The sequence below is a fragment of the Epinephelus moara genome, chromosome 24 (genome assembly GCF_006386435.1).
Source record: "Epinephelus moara isolate mb chromosome 24, YSFRI_EMoa_1.0, whole genome shotgun sequence".
NCBI classification, from domain to species: Eukaryota; Metazoa; Chordata; class Actinopteri; order Perciformes; family Serranidae; genus Epinephelus; species Epinephelus moara.
Genome location: NC_065529.1, coordinates 34,461,887 through 34,486,129, shown reverse-complemented (window position 1 = coordinate 34,486,129; position 24,243 = coordinate 34,461,887). Strand labels below are relative to the sequence as shown.

The window sequence follows — 24,243 nt, the reverse complement described above, 5'->3', positions numbered from 1 at the left end:
CCTGCAATCTGTACTGATTTTGCTAAATGGCGCCCTCTTCTGTCTGCTTCAGTTTAATTGATTCAACATCTACTATGCACGTGCTGAATTAAAACAGTATCAGAAGGTGAATCTGGCAGAAACAAACGTTATTGATTTGGTATCATTGGACTTTTCTAAATGTCAACTTTAGTTAAACTCAGTGTTTGATTTTCTTCACTGCTGTTCAGACACTTCTGACATTTCACAGTGTCAATATTTTCACTGCCCTTTAGGTCATTAAACATTTTTCATTTCGTTGCTTTAAACATTAAATTACAAAAAGGGCATGTTGTATAATGAAGGATTTTGGTGCCAGCTTTGTGTGACAGACATGATGTGTGGATCCAAATATTCTACCTTGATTCTGGACTGAGATCCTGGAACCCGCAGGATCCCCTCCGAATCGACTCCTTTCTTCTCCAAAAACGACAACAACTGCAGAGAGAGAGAGAGAAAGAGAAAGGACAGAGAGATATTAGCAGCGACTCGAGCACCAGCAGATAAGAATCTCTTGCTCACCTCTGCTGGTTATTCTCAGTAACTGCTGCTACATACAGGGTGTGGTCAAAGCATTTCACATTCAGAGGACACTGAGGTTGTTTCATGTGCTTCTCTCTGAAGACGCAGTTTGTAGTTCAACAAAGGCAAAAATGTGCCCAACATGTTGAGCAAAATATGGTCAAAGAGATGCAAACAGTTGGGAGAGCAGCAGATCTGATGTATTAAAGCCACATTCAAAAACTCTAGTGACTTCAGACGCTGCTCAGATTATTGGCCTAATTATCACATCAAACCCACATGAACCCCTTTTCCCATCAAAATTAGCATGTACATGTGGGTTTTTTAAAGCAGGAAAGCTCTGTTTAAACCAAACACTTTCGGTATGGTACCTTTGAAACCAAAACGAACCCTTCAGACATGGTACCTTGACCCTAGGTCCACTTAGCGTTTCCACTGCAAACAGTACTCTTGAATGTGGGCAGGGTTGTTTTCACTCACTGTTCCGTCCAGCACTCACTGTATTTCTTCATCACCGTTGACAAAGTGAGTGATTAAGTTATTTGTTCTCAGACTCCAGCTGCTTCAAGAGGCAGCAAAACATCCTTTCATTTTATAGTTACAGTTTACTAGTAAAACTCTCAGTATGAACAGTGGTTACATGAGACTCAAAACCAGCCACATCTCGGCCCTGAGCAGAGTGACCGTCCTCTAGTGACCAATCAGACTGCAGTGTTCACAGCTCCACCTTTTAGTACCAGATCTGTGTGCTAGGTACCCCAACAGAGGGGGGGCCAAAAATGGGGACAGTACGGAACGGTTCCATTGGTACCATCCACAACTTTTCACAGTGGAAACGGAATAAGAATGTACCGAACTGAACTGTACCGTACTGCTCGGTGGAAATGGGGCTACAGGCTCCTTTCCCATGGCCAGCTGACGGGTGAGCCTTTCTTTTCCTAATATGTCATGTTTGATGTCACGAATGTGGTGGAAAACAGGGTCAGTAAACAGCAGAAAGCAGCATGGAGGCCAGTGAAAATGTTATGGTGGTTACTTCTAGTTTAAATCTCTCACATCTTAGAAGTTACTGACGGTCGCACCGGAAAAGTGGCAGAAGCGAGTGTGTCCACACGGCGTCATGTTCCCATCGCTGCCAATAAGTACCCATGACCACTGCAGAGTAATTTGTCCCAGGACTGAATGCTGATTGTTACATTTCCCACTAAAGACAACAGCCAGATGTTTGTGGGGGGGTTTTGTTGAGTGGGAAAGGGGCTATACATTAAAGATATCTGTTTGATATCTGACACAGCAGAATTCATATAAAAACATTTAGAATACCTTCTTCATGCTTGTCTTTATTAGTTTTTTTTTAGGTCACTTCTCACAGATGTATTTCAGGTTCTTACCGCCTGCAGGAAGAGAGGAGTTGAGGTGTTGGGCTTGATTTTCTGATCGCTCTCCAGCAGCGTAGCCAGCGGCACACCGTAGAGGGGACTCTCTGTCAAAGACATAACATGTCATGCTATTATTCTCTGCCTTACATCGTGTAACGTACAAGTTGCATAAGGGAGACATTTTCCTGTGTGTGTGTGTGGGTGTGTGTGTAGCCTACACCCATACTGCCAAGTCATAGCTGGAGTATTTCTGTGTATATGAGCATGCCGACATAGTGCAGTAATTACAGTGTGTCAAACTGGCAAACCAAAAAAATGGCTGATTGATGTATGACTAAAGACTATGTCGCAATAGTTTAGTTTAGAGTGACAAGTACTATGTAAAGTATTTAGAAAAGAGGCAGGAGCATATTTAGATTTAAATTCCAGGCTGCATGGAGACATGAGGAAGTCTCTGCAGACATCAGAAAGCGGACAGTCAGTCAGGTGCCAGTTTGAGTCACTGTTTTCTTTTTAATTTGATCGGCTGAGACAAAGTTTGAGAACAGACAAAAAATAAACACTGCACATAGTTAAAATGTTATTGTCTGAAAAAGTAAATACAAGTCCCCTACATTATGCCTATTTCCTTGTATGTGTTTTTGTAAAGTTCACTTCCCTTTGTGTGGCGAGTGCTGCCATACCTGGGACTTTCCTTTTGCCCATTTTGTGCCTTTTGACCTCCAGCTCTAAAAGGTCGCACAGCGCCGTCATGTCGATGAGAGCCAACTGACGCACCTTCTTCATGTCAGAGTGGGAGAGATCCTGAATACGAGTCACTCCTAAACGGCACTTTGGGCAGATGACCCGCTGAGAAGGTGAGAGATGACAAGTGGAGGGTTACAAATAAAGAAGAAGAGACAGTAAAGGAAGAGAAAATAAGATAAAGAACAAGGCGAAGAGAAGAGGAAAAGAAAATTGCAGCACTTTATATCATTCCCTTGATTAACACTCTTTAAGTAAATGTGGCAATGGTATCCATGCATGTATAATTAACTCATTTATAAACCACTAATTCTTCCCCACTGCTGCTGAAGAAACCTATTTAGCCTGAAACAGCAAAATAAATCTGCTGGACTCTGTGACACAACAACTCTTCTTTTGTTTGGTGCTAATTCCCTCGTTCCTTTATTGTGCATAACCCTGTTATCTAACCAACAGCGAGGCCGATTAGAATTGGCTTACAATAATATTTTGTGTGTGTGTTAACAGGTTTACATGAAAATGACCCAAAATATTTGGGACTGAACTGTGCTGTGATTTCTGTGAAAGGTTTAGTGAAAATGTCAAGAGCCCAAACGCCCTAAATTACTGAGGAGTAATTATTCATCATGCATGTACCTCACCTTCCCAAAAGTTATGTGATTATCTTTATGTCCTGTGTTTTGTAAATACATTTCAAATCTACTTTCACACCCACAAAGAGGAATGAATGTAGGAAATACATGCACTGAAACTCATGCCAGTATTTCCCTTTAATACCGCATTTGCAAATTGTCTTCCCATTTCATGAACTCACTGGGACGTTTATAAAGTTCCCCATTTAAAATAACACGTTAAAAGTTTCCCCCGTTTTCCTGAAGGCAGGGGGACCCACAGTCACGAGTGTTTTGGTGCTTACAGGCAGGGTGCCATCCTCTTTTCTGCGCTGGCTGTTGTTCTGCGGCAGTTTGGCCTGTTTGAGGAAGATGACGGCCTGTTCGCAGTAAGCCACGTCGGTGATGAAGAATTCCTCTTTGGGAGCGCCTCGCTGATGCTCCGGCGTCACGGCTGAGCAGGAAACAAACACAAACACACACACAAATGCCAATCTGTTAGATCACTAGAGGAAGTCAACTGTAGGGAAGTTGTGAAAAATAAAATCTGATTGCATGTGAGGGAACAAGAGGAAGAAAAAAAGTCAGCAAGCACGAGGAAATGTAACCTCATGCTCTCTTTATCTTTTATCTTCCAAAACACAACATCCCTGTTCTCAGTAAAAAACTCTAATTCATAAACACTGAGATTTGGCAGGTGTACTCAGAACTGTCAGGACAGGGACTTTCCCCAGAAGCTGCATGAAGCGACGTGGAGTTACCCCGGGGATTAATGTGAACCAATTAGAGACAGATAACAGAGCTGTGGCCTGACACACAATCCCCCATCACGACCTCACAAAGCTGCAGCTCACCTGACTTCTTCTTCGGGTGTTTCTTTTTAAAGACATGTAAGGCGGTTAAACCCGTGAGGAGTTTGCTAGAATGGTCAAAGTGCACGAGCGGTTACTTTCCCTTCTGTGTTATTCCCTTTAGTTACAGTTCATTTTGGCTGTGTGTAATAGTACTACAGTGTGTAGCTCTTACCTGATAGTGGTGTCTTTGGAACTGACGCCATGCTGTTTTGGGCAGGGTCTTCACTGTGGTGGGACTCAGGCAGGAGAGTCTGATGAAAGAGATAATTTATGGACACGTCACAAACACATATACAACACTTTCTGTAACAACTTTAGTTAAATACATCAGTCCTTTAATATTTTCTCCCCCACTGGGAATAGAGGGAGTGTTTTTATAGTGTCCACTGAGCAGATGGAGACGGATACAAAGAGTGTTTCCTTTGATAGAGGACTGATAAGGATCAGAGGAACAGTGTCTCTATTCTCTCCCTCTCAGGGCTGCTCACAGAGACAACGAGGACAAAGCATGGCCTTTTCATGTGATTTGCCTTCGCTGTCACAGGTCAGCCCCTCCGCGTGGAACAAGACAGCACAACACACTGACTCCTGACAGTCATCAGGGACATTGTATTTTATATTTCACTGCATGCGGCTTTGACTCAGACAGCCTCTGCTCTCTAGATCATTTTAAGGCATGAAAATCAAGCTTGTCCCTGCGTTTCCTCCTCCAGCAGGATGTCAGAGGTCCTGGTAAATTACAGGACATTCCTTTAAGGATTCAGGGATTTAAATAGTTCAAAAGGGTATTACAAAGTCCTGACCTGAGTAATGGGGGAGTTGAAGATGTCGCGAACGTCACGCGGCGCCGGTTTGTTCCTCTTGCGAAGGGACAGCGTGTAGGAGTCCAGTCGGCGCTGCACAGCCTCAGCCTGGGTCCGGGTCAGAGTGGACAGCAGCACCGCGTTGTCTACATCCTCGCTATCATCACTAATGAGGGTCGACAAACCAGCATCGGCCAACCACTGCTCCTCCTGTTCACCTTCTGAGACACAAACATACGACAGGCAACATGTTAATACACTGAACGACAGCAACAACATGGAGATATAATGTTGTTTAAAATGCAGAACATGTTGATTAGATGAGCGGACTGGGTCCCTGCTCAGTCTGTAGAAACTAACAGCTGGTTTCAAACCAGTGATTTACTCAGCTTTCAAAGACTTAAGTGATGTGTAGAGCATCACAAGCTGTAACATAACTCCCAGATATAACAATTTTAGGAAGGTTAACAATATAAGAAACTTAAAGGGATACTTGGGTAGTGTGTGGGTAGTACACCTGTTAGTGTGAATGAACTACGGTAAACTTCCCTCCATCTAACCAGTATCCAGATCTCCCTACTCATCTCTCAGCCCAAATCTTCACTGGCTCTAGAGCTGTTGCCCGAGCTACAGATTGTACTTCCACATTTTCGTATGACTGACACAAAGAACAGAAGCGGACTGAGACAGACACGCTCCTCTCTCAGATCAAACTCAGATTAAACTGTAAAACTAGGCAGTGCTGATCAAATATATACCGAGATTTCATCACTGTACAGCCTTTTTCCGTAAAATGTTTTTAGAAACACATTTTAGTGCCCTGTTTAGCTGTAACACGATAATTTGTTAACAGAAAATGGGTGCCATACTGTTTCCTGTTAAAAATACTGAGATTAAACAATCAAACTAAGCAGTGCTGATCAAACATGAACCAAAATCCTGTAACTGTTTCCTGTTTTCAGAAACATATTTTAGCTCACTGTTTAACTATAACTAGAGATTGTTTGTTACCGGCCAGCAGCCATTTTGCTTTTCAAACAAGCAACTTGCATTAATATGTTTATTAGTCTGGTGCAGTGCAGTGCATTCTGGTAGTTGTAGGTTTTCTACCTCTTGAGCAGAAGCGAATGCCACAGTATTGTTTCTCTGTTATCTCTTCTCCTGTAGCACCAAGTTCAAAAGATTGTATGTCTTTGCGCAGCCTAGTCAGCACACTTTTATAAAAAGACCAACTTCTCAGCAGTGAAATGCATCTTTAACGGCAAGTCTTTTAGCAAAAGCAGGTATGATTTTGTTTTATTTATGTCTGTATGGATAGATAAATGTGTGTTTCAGAGCGCATAAGCAGTATTCATGCAGTTAAGAATTAGTGGAATATAAACCTAACTGATGTTATTACGTACTTAAGCAAAATGCGGCATTCATTTTTGTCATTTGAAGCAGGTTGTGTAATATTTGTGAACTGTGATTGAAAACCTTTGTCATTGTTTGGCAGTATTTTGAACCAGTGTCATGTCAGATGTGTCACACACCATCCATCTTATCTCTTTAGCTAATGGGTCATACATTAGTGTTAACTTAGTTAATTTAGGTAACTACAGTCACAGTCACACCTGGCATTAAATTAGTGTGAAAGTTTAGTCAAAGCTAATCTCTGTTTGTGTAATCTCCACTTTGTCAACACGTGCTGTAACCAGGTTAAGTCTGAACTCCTAAAGAGTTCACACACTAAATGCTGTTGTTAGTAAGTTGTTTGGATTTAATAAGAAGGAATATAAAATTGTTTACTCTCTCAAAATACTAATGAGGCACACACACACACTTACACACCAAGATCCAGACATCAGAGGGTTTACTCATTAGTGAAAAATTAATTTAAAGCAGTGTTTCTGTTTAGCATACAAAAGGTATAATAAGCACAATCAGATCCTTTGAATAAACGTAATCAAAGAGCATTCCCATCATGAATGGCTCTGTGGTTTGTGCACATAAAACACTCACTGCCACAAAGTGTTTGATAGTGTTGTCATGGTGATGAGCGCCACTTTGCTGCATGAGAGAAACCTGATATGTTGCCATGGCGAATGAATCATTTCATGGCGGACCTCAGGAGCAGCTGCGTTAAGCACCGATGGTTTGTAATTCTACCACACACACTCATGGTGACTTCTATCTGCTCTCCTTCGATCCATCGTCAATCTATCAGCACAGGATTTATAGTATTTACCTTCTGACTGTCTGGAGTCTCTCCTGGTGCAGTCGAGGTCTGTGTAGCCACTCCCCTGTCGGATGGTCTCCACCTCACTCCAGAATGAGTCCAGGCAGAGTTTGTCGGGGTGCTGCTCCTGATCCTGGGAGGATGGCGTGTGGGTGCTGTGTGCGTGCTCAGCGGCTGCCTGGTCCTGCGGGCTGGCCCAGGGCTCCACGCTCATCTCGGTGGGGCTGGGATTTCTGGCACAGACATACACACACGTAAAGAAATCGCACGCATGCATGCAAACAAACGAGCAGAAACACAAAGACGCATACAAACACAGTAGGAATGAAGACTGGAGCGATGAAGGGAGGGTGAATCAGCCGGGAGAGCCCAGAGAGATGGAGAGACAAAAGGAGCGCGATGGAGGGAGGGCCGGAGTGAGGAGAGCGATGGCGAGAGCGGACACAAAGGGGGGTCTCTATTGTTCTTGCAAAATGTGGCCCAGAGGCATAGTACCCTGTACGTCCACTAGATGTCAGTGTAACTATGTGAGATCTGCTTTCCTGAGGGTCACACCCCTTCATATACTGCAACAGATTCATAACTGCAACCCAGTAACAATAGAATTCAATTAAATGAAATACAATGAACCATTTAAGAAAATGAAATCATAAATCATTTCAGATTCTGTTCCAAAAACAAGCAGCAAAAATGCAGCTGGTGTTTCCTGTGTAGGACTCAACAACAGAGGATACTGTTCTCCAACAACAATCGGACCAACTCAGCTGCAGACGCACTCAAACCCCCGGGCACTAAAATGTGACTTGGTGATCACAGACACAGGAAGTGGTCAGCTGAGTCAACCCATCGGTGTGCAGTTCAGTCACATTCCTTTAGTCAGCAAATCTCAAGTGACATGCCAAACCACACTAGTCTATATCTGAGGAATGCCAGATGGCTTATCGTGCCAGCACGAGTGACGAGAGACAATGAAATGATAGTTTCTCCATGTGTCAAGAGCCAAAAATACCCGTCATACTTTCAGCTGTGATGTGATGAGCTTATCGAGAAGTTCCTGATAAATGCGCACACCAACTGTGTGTCAGCTGGAGTCAGCGTAGATTTGTTCCAGATCAATGCTCTGATATGTTAAACCAGTTTCATGGCTTTTCTCAGAGTGTGTGTTTGTGAAGGGGGGTGGGGGTGTGAGTTTCAATAGATACTTAATTCAGTCACTCTTTTTAAAAGAAACAGAAATAGAAAAAAGAAAAATAGAAAATACAATTGTCATTTCTCTGTAGGGTCATATACTAGACAGGCACAGAGAGAATATAAAGCCAGAAACAATGCTAGTAAATGTGACTGGAGAAAAAATGGTACGGGGAACAGTGAAAGCAAGAAATCACTGTCCTTAGACCATGTGTGCCACTGTCCCATAAAATCTACACTATAACTACTTTTTCATCAAAGTCTGTATAAAAACTGTAAACACTGTAAATACATTTCTGCAAACCACGGATAAGTTAAATTTGTACCTTTAATGCGTATCATATCAGCGTTTCTAAAGTGACGTAGTGTATTAGCTGACTTTGTTTTCGGGAGGTGGAGGGGATGGTGGATGACATGTCGCCTAGGTCATACGCCTGCCACTTTGCTGACCACTGTTTGAGACCAACAAAGAACAAAACTGGTTGTTTTTAAGCCAGTCATTGCTGCGTTTCCAGGAGCTTTTTAGACAGCAAACATAGGTATTTTCTTACACTTCATCGCTGCGTTCTATTGGGGATAGTGACATAAGAAAGTGTTATTTTAAGGTTACTTTTTTTGGAGCTTTTTGCCTTTGTAGTGACAGGACAGTTTGAAGCATGAAAGGGGCCAACATGCAGCAAAGGGCCACAAGTTGAAATCAAACCAGGACACTACCTTTGTACATGGGGCACCCACCCTTCCTGCTGAGCTACTGGACACACCAGAAAAGGTTGTTTTTTACCAAGACATTGTTGCATTTCCAGACGGGTTTCTTCCACCAAAACTGGGTATCTTAAGCTAAAACACAATGTTTTCCTAAACATAACCAAGTGGTTTTTGTGCCTAAACCTAACCACAGTGTTATTAAAATGTAGAGTTTTAGCACATCGGCTACATAATAACGTAAAAATGCAACCCTGGTTTGCATAAAGGTACAATGCCAGCATTTATTCTGGTGAGTGGGTTGCTAAACCTGTATGATTACATTGCAACATACATCTTAGTAGAGTGTGATGTGATGTGACATGAGCAGTTTAGTCTGATCTTTCATTTTACTGGAAACGCTTCCAACATTTCAGCAGTTCTCTCTTTTCCAAGACTTAACTATTTGATTAAAATGGACATTAAATGTATCATAAAAAAGTACATACTGGATTAGTATCAGGAATGATAATGGTATCACTGAAGCTATGAGGTCTTGGCTGCACAATACAATTCACATTAATCAATCAAGTGCAAGCCTATAAAATGCCAGAAAATAGTGTCCATGAGCCAAACACTCTTTCAAGTTGTTGGCTTGGTCCAACCAGCAGATAAAACTCGAAGATATTCTATTAACAGTGATGTAAAACAGAGAAGAGCAGCAACTCCTCACAAGTGAGGAGCTGAAGCCAGCAAATGTTTGGCATGCATGGTTGAAAATGACTCAAACAATTAAGCAGTAATCCCAGTTGCTGTTGACTAATTTGCTGTAAAGCTTCTAATTGTTTTAGCTCTAGACAGATCCACTTTGAATAATGATCTGAGTCATATTAAGTCTGTAATAACATAATGTGTATAAACCATATTTAATTTAAATTTGGACAAACCTATATAGCATATGAATATATGAATGTCTCTGCATATAAATAAGAAGTGATGTGGAACTACAGACAGAGACATATGACCTCTACTAGATGCACACAGATTTTTAAGAGGGTATTAGTATTTACTATCTGCTCAACATTAGCCAATAACTTGAGTTTAAATATGGGAACCAGAATTGATGAGCTCCTAATATGCGGTACAGACATAATAAAGGTTGATGTCATACATCTTGCTGACTACATCACTCACACACAGCTGTCCAAAGCCACAACATGTGCTCACAACCTGCTCCTCTTATGGATAAAACACATCAAGCCTGAGATATCAGATGTCTGCACACAGCTGACACACAGCAGGACACTCTGGATCCACTTCAACTCCAGGGAACCCAACAAGAAGCACTCACATGATGTGAAAATACCTGAGAAAAGAAACTTTCAAAAGAAACTTTTTTTCACATATCCAACAGATGATGTGTCTGCAAACTACAGTACAGTGATCATATGTTTTAAAATAGCCACTATCTTTAAACGCCACAGTATAAACTGTGCATACCACAACTGCAGGGGTTTTGACTGACATGTTATGATGTCGCTCTTCACTGTCAGGTTATTATCCGAGTGTGCCATACATGACTTCACTTCAAGCACCGACAACACTCAAACTTTCAACAAAACATTTATGAATCCAATCCTTCTGATCCAGCTCCAGTTCCGACTCCATCTCATCACACATACCTGGCTTTTTTCTTTTGGGAGGATGGCTTCACGCGCTTGCTCCTCGCTGGGCTTTGGGCAGGACGAAGCCTGAAACGGTTCAACCTGGTGCGTGGAAACTGCATGTTGGACCCGAGCCTGCCCACCAATACCTCCTCTCTGCCTCCCATATCCACAGTGCTAAAAGAATCCAGGAATTACAGTCCAGCACAAAACCTAGCTTTATCCAGTCCTGTCGGTTGGACACCATGTGAGTGTGGTGTGTAAATCTGTCCGCTGCTCCAGTTACTCTGAGCGGTGACAGGAAGCGTTGTTGTAAGACTTCACTGAGACTCGGGGCTGTGCGGCGTGTTTGTGAGCTGAGTGGAGCAGGAATGCGAGAGGCAGTGACGACTCCCCAAACATCAACACATCATTCATACCTGTCCCCTCCCTCGTCACCGTGGGGTGACACGCCCTGCCTGCATGCCTGACGGCCACCAAATGTGGTTCAAACGAGAATGTCTGACATTTTTTAAAACTTTAAAAACACTTTGGGCTGTAGCATAACAATGGCACTTGTTCTAGTCCAGGTAAAAGTCTAATGGACGTAGACAATAAAGCCTCTGGCCACACAGGTGAAAGCTTTTACACACACATCAGGCACTTTATTGGCCTTTAAGTAAAAGCTACACAATTCAGCTTGAGCTAATTAATCAAGGATTCTTTGATGACAGATGAGACATGTTATCACCTCTTTGCTATGCTGTTACTCTAAAAAATAAGTTAATCAAATGGATCAAAGGATGAAGACTCTTCTTTACAGACTCCTGCATTGCAAACAGTTGATCTCATATCAAACAGCACATTCTTACGGTGTGACAGCTCGTGACGTGGTAACATTAAATCAAATCATTGCCTTATATGCAGAGGACAGCTACTTATTGCAACATTCACAGCTAACATCTTAGCTCGACCTCATACCTGAGCTCTTGACTAAACAGTTCATATAAATAACTCTAAGAGCACGAGGCAGAGCGAGAGAAAGTGTCTCAGGCTCCTCAAGCGCAACAGGTCTGTCAGCATTGCCTGTGTGAGAGCAGCACCGCAACCCCTCACCCCGCTCACCCCTCCCCACCCAATCACTGACTCATCATCACTTTTTCATTCCCTCTTGTCGTGCTGATGACAGCCTATATATCAGCTGAGGATGTAAACAGAGAGAAAAAGATGTCAGGTGAGATTAGAAGAAAACTGAGAGAGACTTTCCAGTGGCCTTGACACTAACTTTAGTTGTTAACCTCACATTTCCACCTCGACAAAGATGTTTTTCAAAAGTCTGCTCATGCATGACTTAGTTTTAGTCTGATTTACTTAAAGCTTGAGGAACTTTTGGGAATGCATTTCCCAGAAAATAGAAAGGGTAGAAATCTGCAGTGCAGCTTACAAAGAGGAGCCTAACAACTTACGTCAACCATTACTGTCTGTCATAAGACTCAGATTTCTATTTAAAAAAGTATCTGGAATCATGGATGGATGGGCCTAAATTGTCAGGGGTTCCTTCACCTGCAAAATGTCACTCAAATTAACATTTGCCAACCAGGAAGAGACTCAAAATGACCACAAAGAGACATAGAAAGACTAGAAAGAGATGCAAAACAGCTGCGAAGAGACACAAAGAGACTTTCAACCATAAGGAAAAGAGGCAAAAACAACCACAGATGAAAAGAAAAAAAACACAAAGGGAAACAAAATCATATAGAGATTCATAATAACTTCAAAGAGAAGCAAAACAACAACAGAAACGGGCTAATCAACTATTAAATCTGTGTGTCTTGCCCCTATTTCGGAGAAGTAGCGGGGCCTCTTGCATGTCCGTGCCCAGGGGCCCACTGTCTCATAATCTGCCCAAGTCTTTTATAAAGGGTTCAAACTTTGCCATATAAGTAGTCTGGAGCCAGACTCATAACTAAAATGACCTCAAACTAAGTATGCCAGCAACTGCGCTATGGAGTACCCTCAGAGGACAGCTTAAAAAAAGGGATTAAAAAAGCTTCCTTGTTTTGCCTTCAGAGCCACGAGCAAAAGCAGCATTGTTTTATTTTTAACCCTGCTAATAATACTCCTCACCATGCCAGCAAATTAGCCACAAAACAGAACACATGCTCCGTGTAACTTTTGAATATGGGACAATTGATAACAGGGACTACTGAAAATGTCAAGGTGTTGACATTGTTTCTTGCTGAATGAGCCACAACCTGCCATAGAGAATCAACAGGAAACCAGAGAAGAATGGACAAAATGTCAAACTGCTGTCTTAACGCTTATACTCAGCACTGTGGGAAACAACACAGAGTAACCCCATCCAACAAACACTGGTCAAGGAATACGGTAATCCACTTGAAAAAGCAGCTCGTGTTGAAAGCAACACAGTGTTTAATCCTCGTGGCTGAATTCCATTGCAAGCCTCTTATCTTGCAGAGAATGCAACAGTTTGCTCACACAGCCTTGAGAAAGTGTTTCTTGTCAAACCCCTGTCACAGCATGTCCTGTCATACAGAAAATCCCAAACACAGAGAGAGATCTGCAGTCCACAAAGCCCTTCAAAAACAAACAAAAAAATATGGATGCTAATAATGATAATCAGAATGTTGCACTGTAAAGCAAAGACAAGTCAAACCAAAGTGTGGAGTCACAGAAGAAAACTGTTTCAACAGCACTGCTCAGCACCCAAACCCAGTTTAGCCTAAAGCAGCGGAGTATCTTAATCCATACATGAGCTTCAAGTCCCAGCAGCCCCTGAGTCCACAGTGGCAGCAGAGGCCTGATCCTACCTGGCCTTGGCCCACGCGATGGCTCTGCCCGAGAGCAGCAGCAGGGCCGCCGAGCCACTTCTCCCCCAAGGCATCCTGCTGTTGTCCCCCAAAAACTGCTGCGAGCTGTAGGAAACAGCAGCTGCCTGCCCCTGGCAAGCTGTTTCCTTGTAATCTCTTCAGCGCACAAACACATTAGAACAAGGACGGTCTCACTGCGCCGGTAGACACGTCACTACATCGCATCCTGGGGCAGGAAAGGAGGTCTGCGTGGGGGAGGTGGGGAGCCGGCGAAGGAGAGGAGCTGAGTGGTTGAATAGCTGACCGGGGCCGGGACACAGACAGTGTGAAGAGACTGTCTAAAGACTGGGCAGAGGACACAACAGCTGCATGCCTGACTGAGTGGCAGGCCAGCCGGCTGAGTGTTTGGATAAAGTTATGCTGCGGCTCATTTCCACCAGTGGGACAAAGAAAAATGGAAAACATCCTTTGTGTTGGTGGCAACATGCTCACTTATTCATTTACTGATTTACTCAAACGCAGAAATCTGCTCGACCTCTGGTCTTTTGTCCTTGTAGTCGCCATCAGTAACCAGAGGCCAATTTACTGTCACTTATTTACAGCAGGGCTGAATATCAATGGATAGCAGGGAGGTCTCAGCTTGGAAAAGAGGCACTTGGTCCAAAGGTGTCCACAGACAATTTTAGAGGCAGGAGTGAAATAACAATGGCTTTTGAACTTTGGATCAGGCTTGTGAGAGGGAGGAACACAAGGCAGAAAACCACAGTGCAGCCTCCGTCCTCTGTTACTGTTTTTGGACATAACATGGTTTGGCACAGTTTAAGACATTTTAATCTAGACTTACTTTTATCATACGAACCCTTTCGGATACCATAGTAAAAGTTAGTTATTATACTGTGCGTTGATTGAAACTAACTGCCAAAAGATCTGAGACTATAAACTGTGACTAGTTTTAGTTCCAGGCCAAAATGTTTTATTAAAATATAACCCTACTACAAATTGCTTGTTTGACCATTTTATCTGGGTGTGAAACCACTTTTAAGTTTTTGAATAAATTACATGGTATCAGATCAGGGCATAGACTTGCATACTCGCCAATACCCAAGCCAGCATTTTAGGCAGTATTGAAGGCATTTCCAATATTGGTATTGGTAATAGAACAACACTTCAAGCAAATCATATTAAATTGCATGAAATGGGCTTCACAAAGAAATTAGTCCTGCACTGTCTTCGCTTTTTTGGCAACACTGGGTCCTGGATCCTTCTTAAAATTTGGTGGCTTTGACTGTCTTCAGCTGGATTTCCACACAGGTGGGTTGGTGCACAAACTTCCTGAACAGAGCTGTGACAGATGTTGGATTTATTATGATGTCATAATTGATTACAAAGTGAAATTTCAATGAGATTTGCTATATTTGTCTCATTAGTAGAGAGCCTTGGCTCAACACAAAGGATTGTACCTTGTAACACAGCAGTGTTGGGTAATCTTTAGATTATCAGAAATCTAGTGTTTCTAGCAACGTATGTGAGCTACTCAGTGGTGTGTATTTGATAATGTGACATTTCAGACTGTTCACAGGAGAAATTTTTTTAAACCACCGCCGGTGGTTTGGTCCCTGGCTCCTCCAGTCCACATGTCGAAGTATGCTTGGGCAAGATACTAAACCTGAAGCTAAAACTGAACTGAAATGGCTGTTCCATCGGTGTGTGAGTGTGAGTGTGTGGCTGCTGAGTACAAGTGACACAGTGTATGGTAGACTCAGCCACCTGTGTGTGAATGGGTGAATGTGACATGTAGTGTTAAAGCGCTTTGGATGGTTGAAAGAGTAGAAAAGTGATATATAGGTGCAGTCCATTTACTGAGAGGATTTATCCTTAGACACTGCGTCCACAAATAACCCAACTCTGTCTCCTAGAAATTACTTTTGGATATTACTAAAATTACATTCATAATTACGTTGTGGTGACAGGATTTGTGCACAAAACTGTTCCTCTATAAAATTGCTCCCATGTCAAAACACAAATTAAATATCATATCCAGACATACAGTGTATACATTGTAAATTAAATACAGAATCAATTGACACTTTGATTCAGTGTGGCTTAAATCAAACGCGGCTCCTCTTTGCTGTACAGTGTAAAGATATCTGGCAGGATCAGTATAGTCTGTGCTCTAAGCTGCTGGTGTCTCAGCTCTTTGGCAGTCTGCCAAGTCACTTCTCACACTCCGTTTGTTTCTAACCAGATCAACACAGATTAGGGAGACCACAGGGATCCCTCTTGGGATTTCACCGTCCTCACCAGCTCTATCTCTACTCAGAATATCTTATTTCCCCCTCCTCTCTGAGACATCTTTGTATTCTAAAACAATGGACAAATGCTCTGTGGTAACCTCAGTGATGTGTCTCACTCTCTTCACTCTCACCTTGATTTAGGTCCAGTAAAAACCACCATATCTGCTCTCCTGTTACTTCCCTCTTGCCACATCCTTCCTTAAAATGTTTCTTCCCTTTCCCTTGAATCATATCTCTGACTGCTGTTCCTGCTAAATCAAGGCCTTTCTCGCCTTCGCTGACACCGCGACCTTAGCTCGCAGATACACCTCGAGGAAAAGGAGAGTGGAGAACGTGACGGCATGTCACAGTGTGACCCTGCAGATGGCATGTGACAGCCAGCTCAGCCTCTTGGCCTGCTCATCCACCTCTTGGCAAGTAGAACACAGAGAGTGAAGGGGAGGGGAGGACAGGAAAGTGGAGCAGAATACAGGAGAGAGAAAAATTACAAAAAGAGAAAGGAGGGCAAATGCTGACAGAGAAGGATAACGCAGGAGAGGAAACAGGGTGTGAGACGAGTGGAGGAACACGGACAAACACCCTAACACCATGTTTCATTATATTAGTACTGAAAGCCTGTGCTAAATGGTTAAAATGGTTAAAATGTGAAAATGAATCAAGGAGAAACGAAGAGAATGTGGCTGAAGCAGATTGATTGACACTTCCAGATGGTTTGACTACCAAGCAAATGGTGACACAGAGCCAGAATGATGCAGCCTGTCACTCACACCAGCAACTCACAACACATAATTAAAGAGGTGTCTGCATGCCTGTATGCTGTAAATACTCACACGTGCACAGACGCGCAAATACAACAGAGGCGGAGTTGATTTGATACAGCTGATGTAAGTTTTCAATCTAATGACATCAACACTATCCCACACAAACCAACAAAAATACAGCAAAGGGCAAATCTGTGCAGAACGGTTTAGTCATGAGGAAAAAAAAATATACATGGGATGAAGAACGGGTCATGCACCGGTGATTTTTATCTTATACGTACACATAAGCAGGACTGTGCCGTGGCGATCGAATTCCTGCCTCGCACCCACAGCAATGTGGGTGTTTCCGTTCATCTTTATTTATGGCTGCAAAGTTTGCCAAGTTAATTCATCGGGGCAGTGCAGCTGAACTTGTTCTGAAAGCACAGATGGGAAGTTGAGTTGGAGAAAGCTTCAATTAGCTGCTCATAAAAACAAATTGTAACATCATTCAAAATGCGCAAGGTTTAAATGAGTGCAAAGGGGAAAATAACTTCACGGTGGCCATCCCATTACTGTGCATCACTGATATTTTCCTTCCGTTTAAAAAAGGCTCTTATAGCAGAGGTTCAAACTGTTTTCAGTAGGCTGAATCTATAAATTATTACCAAATGAGCTCATTAAGGACTGTGGAAAGTCTGAATTTAATTGTGTAAGAAAAAATAGGACAGCAACATATCAACTGTAGTTGGCGTTTGCATACATTCAGATTCAGGCTCGTTTATGTTGGTATGGAAAATATGCAGTCCTGGCGAGTTTATAAAGATAATAACCACCTTTGGTCTGGCGGTGACGGCTCATATTCTCTAAAAAAGAGGATGTCATGACTATGAACTCTTTGCTCTTTCCCTTCCACCCAACACTCAGGCAGTACATCACCGTCACACCTTACTGAACATTATCAGTACCTTATAATCTTATGACTAACTGACAATAAAACAGACAGTGAGCCTCCACAGAGGAGCTATAAATGGACCACTGACTTTAATTTACATGATCATAAAAACCACAGTAAATGACTGAAACATGATCCGCAGCATGTCTTTCCTCATGATCAGGTTAAACTAACTTCCTCAACTGTATCTCCTGCACAGAACCACTCTTGCTAATGGCAGCAAATATTTATCTTTATATGTTCGTGTGAGTCCAAATCCTCCCTCGCAAACAGATTTCGTATTGCGTCAACCAAAACATGGGTATGTGACTCACCGCAGCTGCCTACCTGCCTGAGCCGTGCACGGCTTAAGATATGAGCAGTGACAGCTGGAATACCTTCTCTTCTCTCGCCATATGGAGCAAAAGTGGATTACAAGAGGAGTAGTACTTTGCACAGACTCTTACTTACTTGGAAGCACACACCCTCCGCCTTTTCTCCTAAGGTATTATAATAGCAGGTTATAACAGGGTGACATAGTTTTCTAATGTATACCTGGAACAATCATACTGCCATGTGTTCTCATTGATGTACACTACTGACAGTGAGCTAAAAAAATCAGTAAACTCCACAATACTACATTAAGTTCTTTAAGCCTGAGCCGCATGTATGCTGGCCTGCAGCAAAATAAAACATATTAATTTGCTGAAACTGACATCAATAAACAGTTATATTCAAACATATGTGATCAATACTGCTATAAACAAGTACTAATCAATCATTTATTTGTTGCATAGAAATTATACAAGGAAAAAATCCAGTGAAATATGATCCAATCATCTCCTTTAACTTGTGTACTGTAATTTAGTACTTTTTGTGTCTTCTTTTAATGATCTCTCTTCAAAAAATTTAATTAAGTTTACTGTGGCAGTGATATCTAATGCCAATGACACACACTGGAAAGGCAGCTGTAACAAATCATTTTATTTTTATTCATTTACTAACATGTTTTTAAAGGTTTTCTGGACCAATAAATCAAGTAAAAGCAACAAGATATTTTAACGCAGAATGGCTGCCCCATATTTGATTATATTGGCAGACATTGCAATTGTGATATGAGTCATGATTTTAATGTGATTGGCAATTTTTGCATTTTGTTTTCTCTAATAAACATTTTGAAAAATGGTGATGATGTGATTTGTGCTGGGGTCTGTATCAAACAAACGTGTTCCCTTACATCTGGAAAATGATTTGTAGGCCTGGGCATCTCTGCAATACTACAATGCTGTATTTATAATTGTATGTTGTGACATGTTTTACCTTTATCAAAAAATAAAATTGCTGCTCCTGCAATTTGGATATTGCACTTTGCCATATTGCAATTTCAAAAATATTTAAATTAATTGTGCAGCCCGATAGTGCTATAAATACCAAAGATATATTTAAGGTTATTTAATAACAATAACAATAATAATAATAATAATAATGATAATAATCTTTATTTCCGTAGTGCTTTTCTACACTGGAGTTACGAAGTGTTGTACAGTACCCTACAATATGACAAACAAGTAAAAGAACATCATCCACATTTAAAACAGTGTCTCAACTACATAGTTTGTCCATCAGAGTGCATTTCAACTATACATTACAAGCTGCTCGGCACATTTCTTGACCACAATAATCAAATTTAATGGATCTGTATCTAAAATATTTGTTAATATTATGTAAAATAATTCATATTTGTTGTCATATCAGATTTTTTTTACCTCTTAAATATCAGTATGGGCCTCAAAAAACAAACAAACGTGCCATATTGTAAGGACTGTTAACCATTGCAAAAAACTGCTGCAAAAATATAGGAACGTTTAATGTCATTCTTGCTTGACAGTTTCATATTCAGTCCGCCATTTTGTACTGTAATACAGGATCACAATGGAAATAAGCCTAATATTTTTTTTATGTATTTAATTTTGTATATTTCAATTTTAAATATCGTATATGGAGCCTGTCCCTCTATCTATCTATCTATCTATCTATCTATCTATCAACAACTAAAATTATGTTCACGTGCGGCTGAACACATGCGGAAGAGCATAAACGCCCATAGCAACAGGTCCGGATACCCTAGCAACCACTGAAGCTTCCCGACCGGAGACACAAAGCCAAACGGTAAAACCTAAAACACATAAAACCACATACAACTAACTTTAGGGCAACTATTGTCCCTCTGTTTCTAACATACACGTCTTCTTGTAAGTGTTTTCATCAGTAAACTGACGTTTTTAACAAACTGTAAAATGTTAGCTAGCCAACTGACAACAAAGAGATGCCCTAACTTACCTGGGGAAACACCGTCGACATCCCTTTGTGCTAAGAAGGCTCCACTCAACTTAAGAAGAGGATTTTTCCGTGTAGTAGTACAGCAGTGATGAGTCTTACTGTGTGTGGTGACAGCAGACAGATGGCGGGACGGGAGAGGAGCCCTGAGAGATGTGAGGAGTGAAGCTGCTGCTCTCCTCCTCCTCCTCCTCCTCTGCTAACCGTCCACGTTATCCAGCGCACCTTGCGGCTGACGTCACCACGCCAACAACAACAGCAGGCAAGGCAAGGCAAGGCAAGTTTATTTGTAGAGCACAATTCGTACACAAAGTAATTCAACGTGCTTTACAGAACAAGAAAATGCATTAAAATCACAATACAAAATAAAAACATAAATAATCATTATAAAATGAACTTTAAAAGAGAAGAGTGCAGATAAGATCCTTTCAGTCATATGCACAGTGAAATATAGCTGTTTTGAGCAGTGCCATGTGACCAACTGTGGTCTCTAAAACATGCTCCACTTTGGATTTTATTTACACATTAACAGGAGACTCACACTCCTCTTTACCTTTCATGTAGCAGAAAAAAAATGTCCCAGTTAAAATATAGTTATGTGATCTGTTGTTGTCATTCCTGAAACTTCATAAATAAAAAATAAATTTGGATTAAGAGCATCCTAAATTAAACTCCCATTTGCAACTCATAATCTCCCTTCTAAAAGCCTGTCATCTGTCAGGTGTAATGGGATCTGGAGTTTTTAAATGTAGGCCTCCTAATCATCCTAATGTATTTATCTGTTTTTCTTTTGTAGTGATGATTATGTGAGTGCTTACTTTTTGTATTAATTCTGCTTAATTTGTTTCTTTTTAAAAGATATTTCCATGCGTTTGTTAAACTCAAAATACTGTGCATTGTTGGCAAGGGTTGGGAGTAGGTGAGTTAGCCTATGTATATGTAAAAAATTTAAAATACGTCCCTTCCAGTGCTCTGCGCACATGATCCATATTTGCACTTGACCTCAAATAAAAAGAGATGTTTTTAAAAAGGTGCCTCGATCATCCAAGTATGGACAGACAGGAAAACCTCCAGGACACTTATTGTAAAAGATAAAATAAAATAAAATAAAATAAAATAAAATAGAATAAATTTGAATTGAATTGAATTAAATTAAATTAAATTAAATTATTCGATTAAATAGAATAAAATACTACTACTGTGACTACTAATATTACTATTAATAATAATAATAATAATCATAATACAAGTAATAAATAAATAAATGTACATGTACATTGTATACAATACTGGAGGATAGATAAAATTTTCTTAACTAAATTAAATAATTTTAACACTCAGATTTTTAGTGATGAACAAAAGTTTTTTTTATGGTCTAAAACATGTACACTCATCAGAACAATAATTTGGTTAAGAACTAGGAAATACAACTTTATGTTAATTCAGTAATTTTATTTGGTAAATTTTACATCCATACAGAAATTATATTGTGTCCCTAAAGCTTATTAATTAGATCATATAATTAAATGAATTTAAATAGATTGGAAAAAGTAGGGGGTTTTTTTACTTTTTATTTTTATTTTTATTATTTACTTCATTATTATTGTATTCCCTTTATTCATTCATAATTTTTTCCAGTCTTAATCTAATCAATACCTAATTCTCATTCCAAGTAATTCTACACTATTTTACGTAATTTATCTTTAGGCACTTTTAAATACATTATAATAATGGATGTCTTGGTTCTGTATGTGATGATTGAGTATACAAAGGCATGTTAGAGAGCAGCCTGACTTGTCTCTGCAGCCACAAGCCAACCACAAAGAAGGAATACAGGTTTGCACTGACATATTATCTGACATTACAACAGGAAGACTGTGTAGATGTATGCAACCAGACGCTGACTCTGTATACTTGTGGTTGTCATGGACAGTGAGAGTAAATATGAACACCTGTGGTGATGTGAAAGACAGGATGGATTACTGTTTGGACCATTGGGACCTGTTCTCAGGTGTCCACTGACCCTCTTGGTATCAGTCAGGGACACAGGAGCAAATGTCACAAATGTGGAATATGAATAGCGCTGGAATCTGCGTGAGTCAATAACAAAACAATGTGACCAAATTCTTTGCACAAGGTCATCTTGCTGGAAGAGCAAAAAGATGCAGCCAGAGGCTGGAAGGTTTCCAGTAACGGCACCCTGCGCTGAGAATTGTGTGTTTTTCCAAGGTCCATTAAAAACCTTCACAATCAACAATGTATCAGTCATTATATATAAAATGACACATGCCCATTCAAAGCCTCAGCTGACTCACCGTCAGATTACTGCTTCCCTGAACACAGTCACAGCTGTAGAAATGAAACATGTCTGGATATTTTTAGCCATGGCAACAGCACAGCTGCAGGGATGGTAATGTCAGTCGGTCAGTTGGTCCACCACTTTGGTCCAGACGAAAATATCTTTACACCAGCTGGACAGATTGAAATTAAATGTGCACATTAATGGTCCCCAGACAATAAATCCTAATGGCTTTGGTGATCCCCTGACTTTCCCTGTAGCGCCACCAGCAGGTAAAACCTTTTACTTATTCTGTGAAACACTCAACATGTACAAGATGGATTGGCACAAATGTTTTTATGTTTGATTGGATTTCCATGAAATTGTTACAGACATTCATGTTCCCCTCATTTTTAGTTTGTCTAACACTTTGGTTTATGAGCAGATACCTCCAAGACTAGTTACATTTCCATCTGCCTCAGCTGTACTCTGTGTTTAGTGCCAATTGGCTAATGTTAGCATGCTAACACTCTTAACATTTGCTGTTACTACCTTCAAATGGAACTCGTGAGCTTGTGGTAACAGCATGAAGAGTCGTATACAAAATACGCTAGCAGTTCCAGTGGTTATGTTGTGAGAACACCATGGCTAGGCAACAATAACATGAACATAACTGTTAACGTCCAGAAGTCACAGAGGCAAGCTACTGTAATGCAGGAATAAAAAGGCATAATGAATGGTAAATGATGAACGGACTGCACTTGCAGCCTATAGCTCTTTTCAAGTCTTCCAACCTCTCAAAATGCTTTTTACACAATATGACACATTAACCCATTCACACACGGTCATACACTGGTGGCAGAGGCTACCATACAAGGTGCCACCTGCTTCTCAGTAACCCTCCACACGCACTCGCACACCGATGAAACAGCCATCAGGAGCAATTTGGGGTTCAGTGTCTTGCCCAAGGATACTTCGACATGTGGACTGGAGGAGCCAGGGATGGAACCGCTGACCTTCTGAGCTCTACCTCTGACAGAGGAAAAGGGTTAGGCCGTTGGAAACGTTAACATTTTCCTCAGACATGTAATAAATTAGGAAGAGAAAACTATATATGACAGGTGGCACTGTGGAGCAGTGGTGAGCATTGTCGCTAGCCTGGTTCCAGACCATAGACCCCGCCCACTCAACTGAGTAGGCTTGCATCTCTGGTCTGGCATACTGCAATGAATTTGTGATTTATCTCGTCCAAACGATGGACGGACCAATGAACTCCGGGGGTGGGGGCGGGTCTAGTGATTAGCCAATCAGCGCCATGCTGATGTCAAGCTGTACGCCGGTGGGTAACTGGTGAGGATAGCAACAATGGCGACCGCTACAGATCCTACAGACCACATTAACGATGCTATCGAGGTATTTCGCCACTACTTGCGTTAATGGAGGATCAAATTAAGGAAGCTGCTAAACTGGATTTAACGGCGATGCAGCTGGGCGTGCACAACGACGGAGACATTTTAAACGGGCAATGCTCGCTTGTTTTCGCCACCCCCGAGGCATGGATACTAATGACGTCAGATTCTGGGTGAGTTGTTGATCTCTACTGATTGGTTAGGGAAAAATCAAATTCCCTCCCCCTTGTAAATCGCCTTCAATGGAGGCGATGTCAGACTGAAGGTTCTGAGAGCTTCAGTCTGACACTCAGGCTACATTGTCGCCTCACAGCAAGAGGGTCCTGGTTCGAACCCAGGGTGGGGGAGCCCCTCCGTGCGTACTCCGGCTTCCTCCCACAGTCCAAAGACATGCGGGTTAGGTGAACTGGTGAGTCTAAATTGGCCATAGGTGTGAATGTGAATGGTTGTCTGTCTCTACGTGTCAGCCCTGTGATAGTCTGGTGACCTGTTCAGGGTGTGCCCCGCCTCCCACCCAGTGTCAGCTGGGATAGGCTCCAGCCCCCCTGCGACCCCAAACAGGATAAGCGGTTACGGAAAATAAATGACTGAAAAATTAACATCCATGGGCTCCGCCATTTCTGAAAACGTAAGCAAACACATCACAATTTGTGAATTTCCACTTGCGAGGTCATGAATACCACAAGAGGAGGGTGTTCATATGAACTCTTCATGTAAACACGTTAAACACGACTCCTTTTGAAGGTGTTAGCATTTAGC

At 41.5% G+C, this 24,243-nt stretch overlaps 1 protein-coding gene across 5 annotated transcripts in view; it reads right to left on the bottom strand.

The window, feature by feature from the left end:
• LOC126386555 (rho GTPase-activating protein 40) overlaps nucleotides 1–20,013 on the bottom strand; it is a 30,816-nt gene extending 10,803 nt beyond the window's left edge. Inside the window, exons 1-9 of one of the 5 annotated variants that reach the window (XM_050038964.1) lie at nucleotides 19,801–20,013; nucleotides 16,829–16,963; nucleotides 7,159–7,382; nucleotides 4,932–5,152; nucleotides 4,301–4,379; nucleotides 3,580–3,728; nucleotides 2,603–2,768; nucleotides 1,932–2,023; nucleotides 379–456 (exon numbers count right to left, since the gene is read on the bottom strand). In XM_050038964.1, the coding sequence (XP_049894921.1) occupies nucleotides 379–456; nucleotides 1,932–2,023; nucleotides 2,603–2,768; nucleotides 3,580–3,728; nucleotides 4,301–4,379; nucleotides 4,932–5,152; nucleotides 7,159–7,363 (990 nt within the window). In that variant the 5' untranslated portion in view covers nucleotides 7,364–7,382; nucleotides 16,829–16,963; nucleotides 19,801–20,013. Of the gene's footprint in view, nucleotides 1–378; nucleotides 457–1,931; nucleotides 2,024–2,602; nucleotides 2,769–3,579; nucleotides 3,729–4,300; nucleotides 4,380–4,931; nucleotides 5,153–7,158; nucleotides 7,383–7,460; nucleotides 10,646–10,700; nucleotides 11,741–13,492; nucleotides 13,857–16,828; nucleotides 16,964–19,800 lie in introns of those variants that run through there. The other 4 variants (XM_050038965.1, XM_050038963.1, XM_050038962.1 and 1 more) reach the window with 4 other exon arrangements.
• Nucleotides 20,014–24,243: the final 4,230 nt, after the last annotated feature.